This window comes from Haliotis rufescens, unplaced genomic scaffold, assembly GCF_023055435.1.
Source record: "Haliotis rufescens isolate VD_foot unplaced genomic scaffold, xgHalRufe1.0.p SCAF_5, whole genome shotgun sequence".
NCBI lineage: Eukaryota > Metazoa > Mollusca > Gastropoda > Lepetellida > Haliotidae > Haliotis > Haliotis rufescens.
This window is the reverse complement of record NW_025964223.1, coordinates 53,539,344-53,562,609: the sequence shown is the minus strand read 5'-3', so window position 1 is coordinate 53,562,609 and position 23,266 is coordinate 53,539,344. Positions and strand designations below refer to the sequence as shown.

Genomic DNA, 23,266 nt, shown 5'->3' with positions numbered 1-23,266 from the left:
TCTGACATAATTCTTTGTGTTAGGGTGTCAATACCCTGTTTTTTTCGTCCAATTAGCAACACCAAAAGAATACGAAAGGACGGGTACAGAATAAATATTTGTAGCTTTTGCTTTTTTGTGAGTCTTGAGCTCTGAAGTCCAGATTTACTTAAGTCTGCATTTGTATTCTGCCCGACGTTTGCCTTTGATATGGGCACTCTGGAGTTTGTCTCTAACCTGCATCCCTAAGTACGTATAGGCCTGACCTTTGACTTTTGTTCATTGGTCACGTGGTTTGGCAGCCATATTGGATTCGAGGTTTTCGACATGCATTTTAGCACTTTTCTCACTACTTGGCTGCCACAATCTTCTCCTCTGAAACTACCAGAGAAAAGGCTTCAAAACTTTGCATGCTTGGTCGCTACGCACCGCCCTACAAACGGTCTATTAGTAGGCTAAGATATCTCGATTGATAGCCGCCATTTTGAATGCTACTTCTGGCCGAAATTTGTCATAAACATTTTTGCATGACTTTGTTATGACGTGTTTACATGGAATCTTATCATGCAAAGTAGTTGCAGCAACTGTTGTAATTGGCTGCTGAACATTTTCTGTTCTTGAACACATGTCTCTGACACATAGTCACGTGCTTTGGCGGCCATATTGCATTGAATATGTTCACAGCGGATTCGTCCTTTTTTGGGGTACGCATTTCCCACAACCGTTTACTCTGCCCGTATCAGCTGCAGGACTTTGAAAATTTGCAGATATTGTCTCCATTGTTGAAACATCAACACATTGTAACCGCTTTGAAATATTCTGATTAGGAACGGACATGTTGGAGCTTGTTGTCTCTTCATTACCTTTTCGGAAAGAATGATTTCAAATAAGCACTATTCAGAAACCTGTGTATGTTAATAAAAAATTGTGCTTAGATGCATGTCAAAATGTGATTTGTTTGGTGGCCATATTAGATTTTAGCAGTTTCTAAGGATGTATATGTTCAGGTTTTTCACAGAAAATAGGCATGACGTATCAGCATCAGTATCATGTTCTTAGGTGCTTGTCAAAAGTTGCGTCGTTTGGCGGCCATATTGCATTGAAGTCTGTCACAATTCCCTTATTGATGACAACGGCATAAAACATCATATATCACCGTCACTATTGACCCAAAAGCTTCCAGATTTTGCAAACTCTAATAGCCGTTTTTGGATATCTTTTTTAGTTGCGGCCATATTGTATTCACGGTTTTCACAGTGTCTTTTGGGTACCTGTCTGTAAATGCATACTCCTCTGAATCCACTGCATGAATTGCTTCAAAACTTTCTGTGAATTGTCTCCACGCAAAACACAACAAACTCTAACAGCCGTTTTTGGATATCTTTTTTAGTTGCGGCCATATTTGATTTTTACTTTGATTATTCTTTTCACCGAAATTGTACTTTTAATATCTTGTCAGGTTCTTGACAGAAACTATTGCAAGTTTACATGAAGTTAGTGTGCCATATGCATCTAAGTTTTGTTCTTGGTTGCATGCTAAAAGTAACACTGTTGGTGGTAATATTTGATAAATATTTGAAACACGCCAATTTCGTAGCGGCATTTTGACTGAGTTGGTACAAGCAAACCCTTTGAGGATTTGCACACGGTCGAGGTTGGAAATACGGTTTAGAACAGATTTGGACATCCGGCACAGGCCAATTTCGTAGCGGTGATACCCTGCAAGTGGTGTCTACATTTGATGGATTTTGTACATGGGAACCCTTTGAGGATTCGAACATGGACGTTTGTGCGCAGTGTTACATGGAGCCCACCATTGCTGCTTTGCAGCTTTATTTATTATTATATCTGAGTAGCATGAGTATATTTCTCTCGTCCAATTCCGACTTCCCTCATTGGACTCAAAATGAATCTAAACTTGCTGTTTTCTTGGGGACTTTTCTCCTGTAAAACTGTCAATAGGACTCCTTGTGACTCGACATATGTAAAACCACAGATGGTGGATAGGTAGTTTCGATATTTCTGTAGCAACAATTTATGAAACATTCTATCTTGCAAAAGAAATTTGTTTAGCATTTCCGACAGTACTTCAGCCATTTACCATTTAACCGTGAAACCCATGAGCATGGGTATGAGGGTGACAAACCAAGAATCAGGACGAATCAGAGATTCAAACTCGTGACCATAGGATTCTGGCACACCTAATTTGTGGGACACAACTGGTTCAGTGTCAAGGACTCCTGGGTCATGTGTGCTCCAGAAGTTGCCTGAAAATGACATAAGCCAATGTGATCTTTTACACAAATATTGGATGATTTGAAAAAAACAAAACACAGGACTTCAAAGACTATATATTTAATCACCTTGTTCTGCTCTTTTGCACTTCTTGCAGTATAAAAGTTACATGTGAGGTTCAGACTCCTTGTACAAAATATTGATAAACATGTAAAAGCTTTTCGTAGTGGCAAGTATATCATATAACATTTAATCGAAAGTCTTGAAACACATGGCTTCATCATTTCATCCAGAGGCAAATGAACACATAGCACCAATTCAAGTTCTTCCATTCAAAGGCTTCTTCAGTTCAGTAATGCCAAGAAAATAACAGACAAGTTGCAGAGCTTCAGATTGGTGTGAAGACTTCGATATTCAATATTCGACCCATTATCTTGGAAAATGATGGACTGTGAATCGAAGTCTGGTTCAGTGACAACCCATTATCTGGGAAAATCATGGACCAGGTATCCATGTCTTGGGTAATATTGCTTAACACTGGAGGGTCATGGTTTTCAATGGTCAATGACCAAAGCACTTTGGCAATCTGAAGCAGCTTAGTTGTATCTTGCCTTTAATGTGTAAACTTATAAAGCAATAATAAATTAAAAACAGTAAAAGAAGTAAACTAACCATGTATAAAGAGTTTAAACAATCCAATAAAAATTGAAAAACACCTCGATGAAATCTAACAGTGACAGTATTACCAGGAAGCTACACTGTGTACAAACAACCTAGAGATTATTAATATAAACCAATGAACACTACATTCTCCATTATACAATACATTCCATACATATACATACATGTACAACAATATTTATACTTTTCTATCCTAGAAAGACATAAATGAAATAAGAACCTTTCCTCTATGAAATATTCTATGATGGTTAACAAAAAATGTGCCACCAGAGTTACATCCCTTTGATCAGATATAGTTCTCTCAGTGCTTGTTCAATGGCTGTACACATGTATTTACTGACATTGTTCGAGACTTTTAACCCCTTCGTAAAATAATTACTGTATCTTATTCCAATAGTGAGTCTTTTTCAATATCTCAAATCTAAGTAGCCTAGCGACATTAAAAACTATTATAAAAAGCATGCAACAACTCACAGTTAACGATGATTACTATCATATAGGATAATAACAAATTATCTGAAACAAACCTCTTGACAAAGCATATATATATATATATATGTATATAGTAGCAGGAATGACAGAATGATATTCAGCTTTTTCATCATTACAGGACCAAACTAAATCTTTGGATTTCAAACCAATTTCAGATGAGCTGAGATAACAAGTGAGTGAGTTGGGTTTAACACCGCTTTTAACAGTATTCCAGTTATATCGCAGCGTGTCAAAATAATGTGGGAGGAAAGCCCGAAGTGATGCAGGTCTCAGACGTTTACCACTTCAGTGAAACCCGCGAGCAGGCAATGGTGCTGACAAACCTAGAAGCAGTTTACATACACGTATAAAACGATCAGATCATGCATACTCTGAAGTCCACACACGCATTTGCCATCTGTCTTTACTGAAATGTATAAAAATCAGAAACAATGCATGCATAAATCAGAAAGAAATGCAATCATAAGTGACTTTTATTGTTATTGTATTTAAATAATATATCACTTGACTAACCACAGGCCCAGTCCTACATTGCACTCTACTATTTAATGAATAAATACAATATTATGCTACATAATCATGAAACAGATCATCTACAAACAGATCCTGGTAGATCTAAAAACACTAGAGCTCTTGAATGTAGTGCCAGGAGATCACGTTTATCAATGAACAAACATCCCCACCTTCCAGTGGGACCAGTTACTCTTTCCTGGTAAACTGTCTCTAACAAAACAGGACAACTTTCATCTCAGGGATTTCATCTCATCTCAGGTTCTGCACCTTTTTAGAGTTTACGAATAGGACATATCCACTTGAACAATAACACAAAAGATACTTAATAACTCTACAATTTGTCAGAACAAATACTCATATGTTACAGTTTATGTCTCTTTTACACATTCAATACATTGTAAAGGTTATGCTTAATGAATATGGTGGACAGATAAAACTGGCCACATCCAAGGCAGTATACACTCTTAATATCAATTCACAGGAACAGACTCAGGTCTGCATCAGCATCAGAGAACAGCATCCTAATGTCCTTGCATATATATCTGATGTCCACACGGACATAGTCACTTCATTAGGCCCATCCTCATCATAGGACTGTCTGCACTGGACATGATCATCAACAGTTTGTTCCTTCTCAACATGGTGCAGCATGTACAACAGTCATGACACTGTTAATCAGAACAAAGCAATCTCGGGTGTGGTGTCACTTCCTTTCATTTGGGAGGTGGCTGTATAGGAGGAGGGTTAACGACCAGGACCATCTTGCACAGAGTGATCTTAGCGCTAAGACTGTGGTAAATGTTGAAAGTCTGTGTCATAGAACGCTTGTTTTGATGATCTTATCGCTAAGACTGTTGTAAATGTAAGTCTATGTCATAATATGTAAGTCACGATGGTCTTAGCACTGTGTGCTAGTGAACAGCAACGTACCGCTATTACAACCAACTAGAACCATCAACATCATATAACATAAACAATGCCATTTAAAATGTAAAATGCTTTCAGAAAGAAAAACTTATACAGTTTAGTGTAGTACTCCTTGTATAAGACAAAAATTAACCCGGTACCCTATTCTTTTAGAAAAGTGTGGGAATAAACAGAAATAAGCACCTTTTCGATCTCTAGACACAGATAGAATAATTAGATGATGTTAGATGACTTTCTATAATTTTCCTCAGTAAATTTATAATTAATAGGGAAAAAAGATAATTGGAATCAAATTGAAATAAAAATTAACATTTCCCCTCAGGACATTATTCTGGACACCAGCGCCAGAATGACAGTTGCTAGGATACCAGAGGTCACATGATCAGTTCCACCAACAAGTTGTTCTGCATTAGGGTTGTTGGGGTCAAAGTGGTAGTTGCCATTGACGACTTGCCTGTAAACAAACAATAGCATATAAAATACCTCTGGCAGTATTTCTAGACACCACATATTCTAAAGAAATAAGTACTACCGAGCCTGACCACCTGATCCCTCTTACGACAAACATAGTCGTCTTTTACAACAAGCATGGGCTGCTTAAGACCTATTCTACCCGGTATAAATTCATAGTGAGTAAGTAGGGAAGATTTCAGGCCAGCAATCTGAAGTCAGAGGCAACATGGAGAAATGACCACACATGAAGTTACCATGGTGACCATATGGGGATGATATTCAGTGTGATGAGAAAATGCTTTAACTGCTAGTACTCCCCGAAAACCATGAAAATGGACATAAAGAATATAAAATGTACTGTCATTAGATATTCATAAAAAATAATTACTCTGTTATAGTTCATATTAAATGTTGGCTTTAAAAAAGTCCATATACTCTAGTTTCTGACTTTCTAATCTTACGGCTAAGATTATCTGACCTGATGGCTACCACTATCTGACCTGATTGCTACGACTATCTGACCCGATGTGTACGACTATCTGACCTGATGGCTACGACTATCTGACCCGATGGGTACGACTATCTGACCTGATGGCTACAACTATCTGACCCGATGACTACGACTATCTGACCTGATGGCTACATCTATCTGACCCGATGGCTACGACTATCTGACCTGATGGCTACGACTATCTGACCCGATGGACACGACTATTTGACCTGATGGCTACGACTATCTGACCGGATGGCTATGACTATCTGACCTGATGGCTACGATTATCTGACCTGATGGCTACGACTATCTGTCTGATGTGTACGATTATCTGACCTGATGGCTATGAGTATCTGAGCTGATGGCTACGATTATCTGACCTGATGGCTACGACTATCTGACCTGAAGGCTACGACTATCTAACCTGATGGCCATGACTATCTGACCTGATGGCCATGACTATCTGACCTGATGGCTACGACTACCGTATTTTCTTGAGTATAGTGCACACCCATGTATAATGCGCACCCCCCTCTAGCGGGTTCAATATTTTGGAAAAAAAGAAATTTGAATATTATGCGCAGAAATTTTTTACACCGTACCCTTTCAGCGAAGTCCGGCAAACGAACGGGTGCTGAGAAACTTCGTCAGTACAAATTCGAAATTTGAGATAAAAAATCACCAGACATGTTTATTTACCGTTTAAATAGTATTTATTGTTCTGCTAGGCATTGTTTTATATTTAGGGATTAAGATTACCTTGCGTATTTTCTCGTAAACTAAGCTGGAAACAGCAATCAGCTGTACACACGTAATCTTGGAATCGACCGGTGATTCGGTCAAGACACACCCAATGATATAACTTTATAAGATTTTTAATGCAAGGATCGGCAACAATTGTATCTGAAACTATTTTATTTATCAGGAATAATATATTCCATTATTTTCTTAATTATATGCAACCTTTAATAAACATATTTAAAATAATAATAACCCTAAGCGAAGCAGCTGATCGCTATTCCCGGGTATTATTTTTTACATGGAACATGTCTGACAAGTCACCGTCAAGGCTCACGCGCACATGATCACGTGATCGCGAGAATTTCATGTTGACATAGAATCGTCAAACAAAAACAAATATGACTTTTAACGAGTCAAAGTATGTCATTTATGATATATGTATCCATTCTCTGTCAACTAAAGTTTGTTTCAAGGCGTCAATAGCGGTATTCTGACCGTGGTTGCTGTTAATAACGGTGAGTTGTGCGATCTTCCGATCGCTTCACACACGATTTCGCCGAAATTAATAAAAACAATATTATCAGATTATAAGGAATTTTGAATAAAATCAATGAAATAAGTTACAAACATAAGTCCAGATATACAAAGAACACTTTTTATAGTCAGACAGTGTAATTACATGATTATTTTGCGTACTTCAGTGTGGATTTGTTGACATGGTATTCCCGGTGTTTCGTGCTCACGGTAATGTCTTTCCATGGGGGAAAAAAACATCCAAACTCATAATTCGTGTATAATGCGCACCCCCTTCCACACAGCTGTGTTTTTTCGAAAAAAAGTGTGCACTATACTCAAGAAAATACGGTATCTGTCTGATGTGTACGATTATCTGACCTGATGGCTATGAGTATCTTACCTGATGGCTACAATTATCTGACCTGATGGCTACGACTATCTGACCTGATGGCTACGACTATCTGACCTGATGGCTATGACTATCTGACCTGATGTGTACGACTATCTGACCTGATGGCTATCAGTATCTGACCTGATGGCCACGACTATCTGACCTGATGGCTACGACTATCTGACCTGATGGCTACGACTATCTGACCAGATGGCTACGACTATCTGACCTGATGGCTATGACTTTCTGACCTGATGGCCACGACTATCTGACCTGATGGCGACGACTATCTGACCAGATGGCTACGACTATCTGACCTGATGGCTATGACTTTCTGACCTGATGGCCACGACTATCTGACCCGATGGCTATGACTATCTGACCTGATGGCTATTGACTATCTGACCTGATGGCCATGACTTTCTGACCTGATGGCTACGACTATCTGACCTGATGGCTATGACTATCTGACCTGAAGGCCACGACTATCTGACCTGATGGCCACGACTATCTGACCTGATGGCTATGATTATCTCACCTGAAAGGCAATGATTATCTCACCTGACGGCTATGAGTATCTCACCTGATGGCGATGATTATCTCAGCTAGACCAACAAACGTGTCACCGCCTGGTCTGAAGTAATGTCCGTACTGCCTCTGTATGTATGACACAACTTCACTGTTCAGTCTAAGTGCTGCTGTTCGGCCGTAAGAAATGAACAGCTGAAACACAAAGACACCATTAAAACAGACCCGTGTCTATGGCACACAATGTGACATAGTACCTCTCATAGTACATCACATGATATGCAACATACTGACTTCACAAAATGTGATGTAGTCCTGTTCTCTTCAAACAGAACTTTATAATGTTGAAGTGTCTGTAAAAAAGGTCATTCAAAAGCATCTTCAATTAGGTATCATGCAGTAGTGTTTTTAATCCACTGCTGTAGTTAGTGTCTCAAAACCAATATTATTGTCAGCCTTCCAGGTACTAGTCCATTCTGGATTGACTGAGTGACAGGGCCGTTTTACAAAGCAATTGTAGCGCTTAAACAATCGTAACTCCCACATTTAACACAGATTTACAACAATCGTAACTCCCATACTTTAACACAGATTTACGACAATTTAGGGCTAAGATCGCTTTGTGGTACGATGCCCTAGTTCATTCCATTACTTCAGTAACATCACAGTATGTCACATTACTGTGGGAGGATAATCGAAGGTGATGTAGGTCTTGGCATTAACAACTTTGGTGCAACCACAAAATAAACATGGTTCTGCTGATCCAAGGACAATAATCAAGACAAACTTTAGCTTCAACCCCAGGACCACCAGATCCAGGGATAGGTAAGGGACAGTACTTCGCACAGCAAATTTAGGGGTCTTAGACTATGAGGCCACATGGGACCCTTCACAGCATATAGGACAAAATCAACATAAAATGGCAAAATTATTATGATCGCTAAGTCTTTAAATGTATGATCTCAAACCAAATCAGTATTGTAGAAATGAGGTGTACCAAGGATGGAACACAGGACTTACCACGCCATCATCACGAGAGAAGAATATGACCACATCATTGTTACAGGAGCCGAAGTTCCAATGCTGGTTCTGAAGTTTTAGAGCGAAGTTACTGGCAGCCTGCATCACAGCAGTATCTGGATCTTGAAATCTGAAACGAACATAGTTATTTGGAAACTCAACTACTTTCAAAAAATAGGTACGAGAGTATTAATTGGAGATAAATTATCACAAAATTTATATATGACTGGAAATAAGTCTGGTAAATTAATCCATGGTCAACTGTTTTCAAATCTTCTGTCCTGAACTTCCAGTGTTAAGGGTACAACCATGAACAAGATCGGCCTCTATACCTGGATGCATACATCATCTCCAGGGCTCCATCACTCAAAGTGATCGTAGGGCCACGACTGCCAGGAACAAGATCAGTCTTTATACCTCGATGCATACATCACCACCAGGGCTCCATCACTCAAAGTGATCGTAGGGCTACGACTGCCAGAACAAGATCAGTCTTTACACCTGGATGCATACATCACTACCAGGGCTCCATCACTCAAAGTGATCGTAGGGCTACGACTGCCAGGAGCAAGATCAGTCTTTATACCTGGATGCATACATCACCACCAGGGCTCCATCACTCAAAGTGATCGTAGGGCTACGACTGCCAGGAACAAGATCGGCCTCTATACCTGGATGCATACATCACTACCAGGGCTCCATCACTCAAAGTGATCGTAGGGCTACGTCTGCCAGGAACAAGATCAGTCTCTATACCTGGATGCATACATCACTACCAGGGCTCCATCACTCAAAGTGATCGTAGGGCTACGACTGCCAGAACAACATCAGTCTTTATACCTGGATGCATACATCACTACCAGGGCTCCATCACTCAAAGTGATCGTAGGGCTACGACTGCCAGAACAAGATCAGTCTTTATACCTGGATGCATACATCACTACCAGGGCTCCATCACTCAAAGTGATCGTAGGGCTACGACTGCCAGGAACAAGATCGGCCTCTATACCTGGATGCATACATCACTACCAGGGCTCCATCACTCAAAGTGATCGTAGGGCTACGTCTGCCAGGAACAAGATCAGCCTCTATACCTGGATGCATACATCACCTCCAGGGCTCCATCACTCAAAGTGATCGTAGGGCTACGTCTGCCAGGAACAAGATCGGCCTCTATACCTGGATGCATACATCACTACCAGGGCTCCATCACTCAAAGTGATCGTAGGGCTACGTCTGCCAGGAACAAGATCGGCCTCTATACCTGGATGCATACATCAACATCAGGGCCCTGTTCTGCCAAGTGATCGTAGCGCTATGACTATCATAAGTCTATGTTAATAGGTACGGGCAGCCAAAATTTTAACTACTTGTTTTGACACAACAAACTGACTTTTCTTAAACTTATAAGAAATACAAGCAAAACAAAAAAAGAATTATGAAGATATCTTTATTAGTTCTTGAGATATTGTCAAACTTGTTAAAAGTATGGGAGTTTTGGTCATCTTCTATGATCGCTTTGTGTAATGGGGTCCAGATTAATTACGTTATCAAGGCCAGTGAATTAATAAATTTGTGTACATTATAAACTGTTATCTTATTTAGATTTATTGAAAAAAGTCCCTGATATATGTGTCATTGTAGTTAAATAGACTGGCTCTCCAGCCTGCCAAGTTAAAAAAAACCCCAACTGTATCAATTTTTGTCAATGAAGCAATGGGGTCCATTATGATAAGCAATAACCTTTCCTATACTTACATTTCTGAGCATCTTACTGAAACATCACTGAACATTTTTTGCAATCCTGAACATGTCCCAAATATGTAACTCATCAATGTTAAAATCAATAAGAAAATAATACCATATCTTACAAATACACACACTACCTAGATACAGACTGTGCAAGTTCTGACGGGCATGTTACCCACATCAGTATAGTGTTCAGCCTGATGCTACCGACTCACGTTTCAGCTAGCTTCATCCTGTTGATGAGTGCCACCGAGATGTGAGTTCCCTTCCTGGTCTTCTCACACCAGTAGGTGCTGCAGGGGCAGATTGTGTCGTTGTCGTAGGCACCTCGCAGAAGCCAGTCAAGCAGCTCCACTGTCGCCACAAGGAAAAAATATCTCAAACAACGCAACTGGAACTACTTTCAAACGCACAGAAACTTCACTAAAGAGAAGCAGCATGTTTGTTAAATGGATCATTAGACCATGCTGCATGTTGATGTGAGCAGTTGCAGACAACTCTCTGAAACCAACAGTGATACATCTAACCTTTCTGAAAGAGAGTATATGTTAACCTCTCCTGAATGAAAAGAGTCCAATATCTTCAAACTTATCATCCAATCGACTACAATAGAAAAGTACAATGTCATCTCAAAGTCAAGTCAAAGGTTATTATGGTCTTATGTAGTGAGTGATAGAGTTGAATTTAATGGTGTTTTGAACAGTATTCCAGTTATATCACAGCGTGTCAGCTTAATGTGGGTGGAATGCCTTAAGCCATGCAGGACTCAGACATTTACCTCTTTAATGAAATCCACGACCACGGCTATGGTGCACAAACCTAGAAACATAACTGTAGTGAACCCACAATCATAAGTTTCAGGTGTGCCCCAAGGGCCGCAACTCTGCATGGTGAATTGCAGTGCTTAGACCAATGGGCCACCTGTTACAGGGTAACAACAAGTACCATCTTTTAACGTCTTTTGGTATGACGCGCCCGGGGATTGAACCCCGGACCTTCCGCTCTCTGGGCAGATGCTCTACCACTAGACCACGGAGGCGGTCCAAAACACATTGGCAAAAGATGAAAGTTCATCACACTAGTGATGCCTTTGATGTTCATGACTTAGTATGTTCAGCCCAAGTTTTCCCTGGGTAGTATGTCAACATAGGGTCTGACCCTCCTTCTTCTTCATTTGCAACACTGCTAGTGCTAGAAATCTATGTCCTCACCACTCCTGGGACTCAGGATGCCGTCAGGGTCACACAGGAAGCCGGCCTTCTGACCAAGCCGGCAGTGCTGGGGGTTTCTCACGGGATGGGGCATGTCCTCAGGGTTCCACTCATCCGGCCGCTCTTCATCATCAAGCTGACCAATTACAGCATGACACATCACCACTAGAACCAGGACACAGCCATATACACGCAGCATTGTGGCAGTTTACACCTTCAGGACAACCTAAAACAAGGGACAGGATGATGATTACCATATGATGATACTGATAGGTAACATAGAAAGCATGGCACAGAGCACAACACCACAGAACTGGGGTGTGTACTTAACATGTGAAGGACGCTATTAGTAATGTTACCAATCTCCCCCCCAGTCAATAGATCAGTATACAATCAGATGGCATTCTCAGTTGGTGTATGCAATCCATCCTGCTTTGTAAATGTTGTAGACAAAGAGTTTGGAGCTTTTCCATTTGTCTATTAACATTATTAAGAATGACTATTCTCAATTATCCCAGGCCTATTTTATGTCAAGACAGGCTTAAATATATACATGATATATGTATGTGTAAGAAATCCTTAAGCAAGCATAATTGCTCACTTTATGATAAGAAGCTGTGATGTTTTATTTTTAATTATTTGGGCTGAAGCCCCCCAATTTATGTTTAACATGTTTATAGCTTCTTTATTATAATATTACCATGATTTCCAAAGAACCTGCTCATGCTGATAATGACACAAAGGAATAAATGTATTCAAGTCCAACCAAGACACATGATACGTACTCAGTGTTTGTTTGTTTGTTGTTTAACGCCGCACTCAGCAATATTCCAGCTATATGACGGCGGTCTGTAAATAATCGAGTCTGGACCAGACAATCCAGGGATTGACATCATGAGCATCGATCCACGCAGTTGAGATCAATGACATGCATCAACCAAGTCAGCGAGCATGACCAACTGATCCCGTCAGTCGCCTTTTTATGACAAGCATAGTTGCCTTTTACCGCAAGCATGGGTTGCTGAAGACCTATTCTACCCCAGGTCTAAATTTAAGACTTAAAAGAGAATATATATAAATACACAAACTAGACCTATTCTACCATGTTGTCTACCCGGGATCTTCACAGGTCACATGCTCAGTGAGCAGTAAATGTTCGCTCAATCATGTCCACAAGAAGAGTGAGTGAGTGAGTATGGTTTTACACCGCTTTTAGCAATATTCCAGCAATATCACGGCGTGGGACACCAGAAATGGGCTTCACACATTGTACCCATGTCGGGAATCGAACCCGGGTCTTCGGCGTGACGAGCGAACGCTTTAACCACTAGGCTACCCGACCGCCCCCCACAAGAAGAGAGCATGAGACGTAACCTCACAGTTCTTAACTTTACTGACAGTGTGGCTTAGTTCCTTTTTCAACACTAAAGTACAAATATTTAAATTGAAAATAGGATACAGCAAGGTCACAATACAATTTGTGAAACGCACATAAAATAACATGGAAACTTCTTGAAAATAATTATTTCAGAACAAGTTCAAAAGGAAAAGCTACTTGTAGAGACACGTTCGTGGTGGCTATTTTTAGTAGTGAACTTGAAATGCTAAGCGAAACACATTTTGTGATATCTGACTGACAAAAATGTTGGGGATAAGTTTTTCTTAAATGAGTAGTAAGTAATTTATTTCAGCAAGAGTATCATCTTGTAGTGATACAGAAAAATATGTATTGTGGATTGTATCACATGAAAACTACAATGCACCCCTAACATGTCCTATCATACTAGTACTCCTATTGATTTTTTAAAATTAATAGTGAGTGAGTGAGTATGGTTTTACACCGCTTTTAGCAATATTCCAGCAATATCACGGCGTGGGACACCAGAAATGGGCTTCACACATTGTACCCATGTCAGGAATCGAACCTGGGTCTTCAGCGTGATGAGCGAACGCTTTAACCACTAGGCTACCCGACCGCCCCCTTAAAATTAATAATAATACATGTATAACAGAGTGCCAACTCCCACACTCTAGGCTATGGCATAGCACTTAATTTGTCTTAGCATCAAATTTAGGATCTCTTCAGTAATGTCAGTGTACACAGCTTGTACAAGTAATGAGACTGGGATTTTCACATAGAATACATCATGATACATGACCATAAATGCTCATAATCTTAGGCATATATATTTTATTGATTTGTCACTCTATGCAAGAAAAATAAGATGATGAATAATATATTTCAACATTGAAATATTGACATCCGCGGGCCAGATATTCATTTCATATCATCCAGCACACTGCATGTTGGCATTCGGAATACCATTTAACAGGGCTTTGTATCCGGCGAACCATACAGAGTTGGCAAATGACAAATGAAGGGACCGACCCAATTTTTTGTGTTTTTATATCTTTATTTCAACCACCAACCAAACGTTCTGATTACTACACCTTGGAGCAAGTAAACATGTGAGATATTAAACTCTCAAATTGATTTCCAGAAGGTCAACAACGTATTCTGCAATTGACATTAACAGGATTTAAACTCCCTAGTATGAGACAAATGTCAGAAGTAATACTAAATTACAACAGAGCCATATCCTCGCTTACAGAATTCATAGCTCAGTTCACTCACTCAAGTGAACATTTCCACACCATCTTGTAAATTGGGTGTCCATCATTGATTGATGTAGCTTGAGCAGATACAGAGATGAGATTATTGACGAAGGGTAGACACACATCAGTGGTTAAATGAAACTATTCTGCATCTCATTTGGATTAGTGGATTCTGTACATGATGTAAAACAACTAGATCGGGGGGAAAAACTGGTTTCTCTGGATTTTCACTAGTCTCGGACAAACAGAGTAGTGGCTGTGTCTGTTCCTGTTGACTCAAATATTCAAAGCGATTACTACAAGGGTATTCTTATTATCATGCTTTTTGACAACTGTAATTATGATAATGGTCCAATTTTGATTTAGGATTACATTTTGGTCAGTTTTAACAAGACAAAGACTGTTCCTCACACAGAATGTTATGTGATACTCTATATCAACTGTTGGTTACTTCACACTGACAAACTCATGACTAATGTTGACTAGTCACTGTGTGATAACATCATTAATCCTTTACCAAAACCTATATAATACCATGTTTCCTTCAGATACAATCAAACTATATCCAACATCGTACACAAAGTAACAAGTTTTACACTTTGTTGCCGGTGCTGCATAACAGGTGCCCGGATATTCATTTTGCAGTTGGATCCGATGTATCACTCTGGCACCCCTAAATACAGAATCATATTTGTAAAGAAGATTTGCAATGTATCCACGACAAGTTCTGTCACGTCAAAAGTGATTATTCATACTGAGATAGCATACTCATGTTATAAATATTTTCAAAATGACAGAACCAAACTAACCTGCCTCCGAAGTTTGGCACTCGATTCAGACGATAAGTGGAACCATGACTTGGATTTGATTTCACTTTCAGAAGGATATTAATTATGATTTCTAACGAATAGCTATTCCAATAATCATTATAGGACTTACCTAGAATAATTCGGACAAGAAATAATGCGGATCAACTTTTGAAACGACTGCTGCCCTCCTGCTCAGTAGCATTCCATACAAGGTTAGGCCATTTTTAGCAATGCCTCTCCCGTAGATCTTCCGCACCCAGCGAAATAGGTCAAGTTTCCGTTAGATTTTCTTCACCACTACTCTCAGTATTATTTTCATTTCACAAGCATCTGTTGACAATCCTACATTTTAATTTGAGGAGAGTTCTTCAAAGTACACACTGTTGTAAAATGACACGAGAAACATTAACTTAACATTGATGTGCTACGAATAATATTCGTTGTTTTGCGATATCAACTTTCCATCGATCGGTATAAGCGGTGTTAAAAGAAAATATGCCTACAATTTATAAATGTAAAACAAATATTAAAATTTATCTGAAATTTTGATATATGTTTTGGAAGATGCATTTCAGATAAACACGCTATTCAATCGCAGTTGTGAAATATGTGTTATGTGTTAAAATTGATATTTGTCAAAGGTAAATGTCCAAACGAAAAGTGAAGTTTTATAGATGAGTTTTTTATTAGCTTCAGCAAATGCTAAAACAGAGAACATATACATCGGTATATGGTCTCTGGTAGAAAAGTTGTAATTATCAAGTATTTGCTTTCTGACTACAGTGACTTTGTACACATGCTGGGCCCTCGCCACTGAAATTAATTTCAGGACATATTATATGCAAGTATTGTATTTAGATATTCGTATCCCTTACTCCCCTTAGACTGATTTGCGTATCCGCATCATATGGAAACTTCCGCCACCACCATCAAACGCACGATGAATCTAGAATTAGGTGTTGCGAAAATAGTATATATGGGCGGTAAAGGGAATCAACTCTTGTCGTTCAATCCACCAAGCTGTCAGACCAACAAAGCAGCGAGTGTCTCAGGACGTTGGAGAAACTGCTCAACCGGAAAGACAACATGCCTCCCTCGCATTTCACAGACGGAGGGCCATTTGTAGTCGCGAAGGAGTGTCGTTATTCTTCCACTGAATACATCTGTATATTCATGAATATGTCAAATGAAATGCGACAGGTTAAATTCTCTGTTGGACGACACCCTTACGGTATTCCACAAGGAGGCGGTTTTCAAACTGAAATAACCCAGTGTAATGTGTAGGTTACAGATTAATTGTTTTAGTAAGCCCATGTAAATGTACAACAAATACTGCGACCCACTCAAATCTTACTCACAGATGCACACTACGTCATGCGCCGCACAGGATTGACGCGCCTGTATCTCGAATTATAGGAGTGTTAACAAAACATTCTGAAAAATAAAGTTGGGGATCATTAAATATTTTTATGTAACGTACACATTTAAAGAAACTCAGTCTTCGCTACGAAAATAATCTTCCAAAATATTCATAAGGGGCGGTCGGGTAGCCTAGTGGTTAAAGCGTTCGCTCGTCACGCCGTAGACCCGGGTTCGATTCCCGGCATGGGTACAATGCGTGAAGCCCATTTCTGGTGTCCCATGCCGTGATATTGCTGGAATATTGCTAAAAGCGGCGTAAAACCATACTCACTCACTCAAAATATTCATGATCCCTTCCTTGTTTTGTTCAGTATATGTCTTTTTGGTTACTGCACAGATGTAGATGTAGCACCATCTGTAACGGACTTGTATTACTTACCTAACCAGGATATTTGTACCTTACCAAGATATCAACATCCACTTTATGCATGAACTCCCGTAGCAGCGAGCGATGGGGTCTGTCAGTCAAGACGCGTATGACCTTGATGTACTGAGTGGCGGACCCCATCGCGGCTCTGGGCTAGGGCCTCCGTGGATACATCCCACAGCACGCAATGTGATCCGATTAATGACAAGCAGGTGATTTGGATGATTCTGTGTACCCCGACGGTGTGGATTGTTGCTCATGCTATCAACCACTGGTTTGTTTGGCCAGGACTCTATTCTTTACAGGCCGCAGAGATGTGACAGGGATTGACGACTTGAACGTAAAGATGTGACGGGTGTATTGACGACTTGAACGTAAAGATGTGACGGGAGTATTGACGACTTGAACGTAAAGATATGACGAGAGTATTGACGACTTGAACGTAAAGATGTGACGGGAGTATTGACGACTTGAACGTAAAGATGTGACGGGAGTATAGACGACTTGAACGTAAAGATGTGACGGGAGTATAGACGACTTCAACGTATTGATATGACAGGAATATTGACGACTTCAACGTAATGATATGACGGGAGTATTGACGACTTCAACGTAATAATATGACGGAAGTATTGACGACTTCAACGTATTGATATGACGGGAGTATTGGCGACTTCAACGTAATAATATGACGGGAGTATTGACGACTTCAACGTATTGATATGACGGGAGTATTGACGACTTCAACGTATTGATATGACAGGAGTATTGACGACTTCAACGTAATGATATGACGGGAGTATTGACGACTTCAACGTAATGATATGACGGGTGTATTGACGACTTGAACGTAAAGATGTGACGGGAGTATTGACGACTTGAACGTAAAGATATGACGAGAGTATTGACGACTTGAACGTAAAGATGTGACGGGAGTATTGACGACTTGAACGTAAAGATGTGACGGGAGTATAGACGACTTGAACGTAAAGATGTGACGGGAGTATTGACGACTTGAACGTAAAGATGTGACAGGAGTATTGACGACTTGAACATAAAGATGTGACAGGAGTATTGACGACTTGAACGTAAAGATGTGACAGGAGTATTGACGACTTGAACGTAAAGATGTGACAGGAGTATTGACGACTTGAACGTAAAGATGTGACGAGAGTATTGACGACTTGAACGTAAAGATGTGACGAGAGTATTGACGACTTGAACGTAAAGATGTGACAGGAGTATTGACGACTTCAAATTAATAATATGACGGGAGTATTGACGATTTCAACGTATTGATATGACAGGAGTATTGACGACTTCAACGTAATGATATGACGGGAGTATTGACGACTTCAACGTAATAATATGACGGGAGTATTGACGACTTCAACGTATTAATATGACAGGAGTATTGACGACTTCAACGTAATGATATGACAGGAGTATTGACAACTTCAACGTAATGATATGACGGGAGTGTTGACGACTTCAACGTAACAATATGACGGGAGTATTGACGACTTCAACGTATTGATATGACAGGAATATTGACGACTTCAACGTAATGATATGACGGGAGTATTGACGACTTCAACGTAATAATATGACGGAAGTATTGACGACTTCAACGTATTGATATGACGGGAGTATTGGCGACTTCAACGTAATAATATGACGGGAGTATTGACGACTTCAACGTATTGATATGACGGGAGTATTGACGACTTCAACGTATTGATATGACAGGAGTATTGACGACTTCAACGTAATGATATGACGGGAGTATTGACGACTTCAACGTAATGATATGACGGGAGTATTGACAACTTCAACGTAATGATATGACAGGAGTATTGACGACTTCAACGTAAAACAATATACTCACATCCGTTCAATATGACTTGTTTTTGTTAAAGAAACAGACTTGGGATGTGTTTCACCATCGAGTTCGCACATACGAAGTCTCCCTATAATATTGCTCCTGCGTATGGGGATCCAGTGATCAGACTTCGCGACGTGGTTGATTGAAACGGACTATAGAAATATGCGCACGTGACTCCGTTATAATGATAATAATGTAGTCTCCATAACACATCTAATCCACACACAAAAATCATTTTGAGAAAATTCTAGATGTGCATCTTCTTAAATGACAGAATGACGCTGCGTTTGATTTATCAACATTGCTCCCATGATGCATGTTACATAACACTTGCACAGCCATAACCATGGTACGCGATATGGAGTCTGTACTGGGAAATGTATACACGTTCTTTACACTTTATAGAGACATAGGGATCACATTTCTTAATTTAGTTAGTTAGTTATGCATGCCCATCGCTCCTCCCGAAGCATGGGCCGCCGACAACAGTCCGCCAGAGTCCTCGGTCCTGGGCTGCCCTCTCTAGTTGTTTCCAGGTGTGTCCCATCTTCTTGCTGTCTGCCTCGAGGTCCCGTCGCCAGGTGTTTCTTGGCCGTCCTCTTTTTCCTTTTCCCTGGGGGTTCCATGACAGCGCCGGTCTGGTGATGTTACTGACTCGCTTCCTCAGGGTGTGCCCAATCCATCCCCATCTTCTGCGCCGGATCTCAGCTTCGGTTGGCAGTTGGTTGGTACGCTGCCACAGGTCTGAGTTGCTGATGGTGTTGGGCCAGTGGATCTGGAGGATTCTTCTCAGGCAGCTGTTGATGAAGGTCAGCATTTTCCTGGTGGTGGTCTTTGTTGTCCTCCATGTCTCGGCTCCATACAGTAGCACTGACTTGGCGTTGGAGTTGAACATCCTGATCTTCGTGCGAGTCGATACCACCTTGGAGCTCCATATGTTCTTCAGCTGCAAGTATTTTAATTTAGATAGGGTGAATTACCGAACTGCCCAAGCTATATGGTTTTCAATTCATACCATCCAGTCTTCGGTATGATTAATAAAACAAAACGGGGGTGGTCTCAAAAACAAAATTGGGACGTAAAAGGATATCAGACAGCTTTGATACAGAGTGGTAAGCAGAAGGTAACCCTGACTTGTCGAATTTGGGCGGGATTAAAGATACAATTAATGCTAACTGCACTAACTATTGCCCTCCAAGAGATTGGATTTCGATACACTGCGCGTGGCGATGACCGAGCACTTTTCAGGGGAAAATATTCCGACCTGTCTATTAGGTCGCATTATCGCAAAACCATTCATAACTATCACAGTCAGGGCGTTCAGATAATTTACCTTGGTGAATCATTCCACTGACTACGTGTGGCTATCGGTAGATGGACAAAAAGCACCCATAGACCATCAGGTAAAGGTAATCGTGTCATTGTTTTGCACGCTGCAACCCCTGATATGGGGCTTATTGATGGATGTGTGCTAGTTTTCGAGGCGAAAAAGAAAACTGTGATTTTCATAAGGAAATAATAGGAGGTGATGTGTTCTTAGACTGGTTGGAACTTCAGCTATTGCCTATTTCAAACAACGTCAGTGCCATTGTCATAGATAACGCCAGTTAATATAACGCCCGGGAATCAGATACTGTTGCCCAAACCATGAGTAGTCTGAAGGCGACCATACAGGAATATAGGACATTGTCGACTTTTGACCATATGAAACGAAAGTTCAACTCGTGGAGAAAATTCCCCGAACACTGGGAGCCCCCTTTCCAGGCATGCCCGCGAACACTGCCCGGAGACGGGAAGGGATTTTATTATTCAGGAAAATTATTGATTGAACAAATGTTTCTTGTTATTAACCTACACCCCCAGAGATGATCCATGCCAGACAATATATCCTACTCAAAAGAAGTTAAAGAACACCAATTTTTGAATTAATTTATCATGGGCGGTGTATATTGGCGTGCATACTATTTGTTGGGGGGTGTCAGTATGTCCATGCTGTGTTACTGTTTGAAGTATGTTGATATTGTAGTTCATACTGCAGTTTGTTTAGGTCCTTCTGTACGTCGTTTCATATTAGAGTACTGTGCAACCTTGTTATAATGCCATGTTTTTCTTGGAACTAATTTCTGCACAATTTGCTTTTGCAATAGTTTGCTTATCCGCCGCTACATACTACTATTCTTTCATACTTCCATGCTTTGGTGAACCCCCTGTCTGATGAAGCTGTTGTTCGATTTATCCACTATGATGTGTGAATGTAGTTCAGAGTTAAGGTGGGGCGGTCGAGTAGCCTAGTGGTTGAAGCGTTCACTCGTCATGCCGAAGACCCGGGTTCGATTCCCGACATGGGTACAATGTGTGAAGCCCATTTCTGGTGTCCCCCCACCGCGATATTGCTGGAATATTGCTTAAAGCGACGTAAAACCATACTTACTCACTCGCTCAAAATTGGATTTGACCCCCTAATTACAAACGCTATGAAAACTTTACTCGGCTGAAAACAGTCTGTAGTTGTTTATTGGTCTCATCAAATCCCAATTTAACGACTAGGTTAATCAAATATATCAACACAACAATGGATCTCTAGAGACCACTATTAATGTTATTAGGTTTAGTATGATCAGAGACCATATAATAGATTATTATATGGTCTCTGGTATGATAAATTGGTTGGACGCATGTTAATATGTTAATGAATTTGTTCAGGTGAATTTATATGCAAATAAGTGTGTGAAGGAAAGCTGAAAATAACTTTTAAGGAAACAAATGGGATTTAACGTCGCGTTGAAGATTATTGCATTTATATAGCGACCTGAATGCATATGTGTGTGTGGTTTTACAAGTTCGGACTAATACTGGTTTTATGGTGCTATCTGTAGTTGAACATGTACTCGTGTGTGTGTGTGCTTGCACTAGTCCGTAATGTCAGTGTTATAGTGCTTGCCTACTGAGATACCATGCAGGAGTATATAAATGGATACCCCTTTCAGACACAGTATACCATCTTCCCTAGGCAAGGAAGTTAACTGACTGCAAAAGTCCAGTTTCCACCCTTGCTGAAATAGATCTAGGCTCGATCGTAGCGCCACCAGTGGCTATTTCAAGTGATGCCATTCTTTGTCCCTTCTATTGACCGATCAGATTGCACCTCCTATATCACTTGCATTTGCTTCAAACGAAATGGTGGCATCAAGTGAAGACGATCTGATCCATAATAAAGATCTACATTGTTATAACACGGGTCTTACTTCGCGAAGTGCATGAAATCACGTGAGCACCCATCTTCCCGAGGCAAGAGAGTTAACTGACTTTAAAAGTCCAGTTTCCACCCTTGCCGAACAAGGCTGGAATTACTGGACTCGATCGTAGCGCCTCTAGTGGCTATTACCAGTTATGTCCCTTCTAAGCCTCTCCTGTGGACCAATCAGATTCCATCGCTCGTATCACTTGCATTTGCTTCACACAAAATGGTGGAGCCCAGTCAAGACGATCTGATCAATAATCAAGATCTATACTGTGATAAAACGGGTCTTACGTCGCGAAATGCATCAAATCACGTGAGCACCTTGATTAAAAACATTTGGAAAATATCTGCTGACAAGTTGGCGGTGCACATGCTTTGCAAATCCGGCAATCGATCGAAATCTGAATGACAGTTTACGAACCGGATTTCGATTTCTTTGCGCGATTTTGATTGGACTATGCATAGACTCATCAGTCCAGCCAAAATGTAACTCCATAATACCAGCCTAGTTCGGCAAGGCTGGAAACTGGACTTTTATAGTCAGTTAACTCTCTTGCCTCGGAAGCACCTTGATTAAAAACATGACAAGATTTGGAAAATATCTTTTGACGCTAAGTTGACGATACACATGCTTTACAAATCCCACAATCGACCGAAATCTGCACGGCAGTTTACGAACCGGATGGGGGGCACGGGTGGCCCAGTCGTCTAAGGCGCCGCGATTCGCTGTGCAGAGTTGCGTCCCCTGGACACGCCAGAAACCTATGATTGTGTGTTCGAATCCCGGTTCGGCCCGATTATGTTTCTAGGTTTGTCAGCACCATACCAGTGCTCGTGGGTTTCACCGAAATGGTAAACGTCTGAGACCTGCATCGCTTTCCTCCCACATTAAGCTGACGCGCCGTGATATAACTGGAATACTGTTAAAAGCGGCGTTAAACCCAACTCACTCACTCACTCACTCACTCACTACGAACCGGATGTCGAGTTCGTTTCG

The 23,266-nt window shown here is 40.6% G+C and overlaps 1 protein-coding gene and 1 long non-coding RNA gene across 2 annotated transcripts; both read right to left on the bottom strand.

Annotated features, from left to right (window-relative positions):
* Window positions 1-2,318: 2,318 nt before the first annotated feature.
* LOC124126234 lies at window positions 2,319-15,634 on the bottom strand. The gene is made up of 6 exons (XM_046489619.2): window positions 15,485-15,634; window positions 11,930-12,155; window positions 10,934-11,072; window positions 8,970-9,099; window positions 8,005-8,144; window positions 2,319-5,281 (listed from the first exon to the last, which is right to left on the bottom strand). The coding sequence occupies exons 2-6, from the start codon at window positions 12,126-12,128 to the stop codon at window positions 5,146-5,148; spliced, it is 744 nt and encodes a 247-aa protein (XP_046345575.1). The 5' UTR covers window positions 12,129-12,155; window positions 15,485-15,634; the 3' UTR covers window positions 2,319-5,145.
* LOC125373016 lies at window positions 2,319-15,744 on the bottom strand. Its single transcript, XR_007218301.1, has 3 exons — window positions 15,732-15,744; window positions 12,886-12,888; window positions 2,319-4,804 (listed from the first exon to the last, which is right to left on the bottom strand). It is a non-coding gene; the product is annotated as an uncharacterized LOC125373016 (long non-coding RNA).
* Window positions 15,745-23,266: the final 7,522 nt, after the last annotated feature.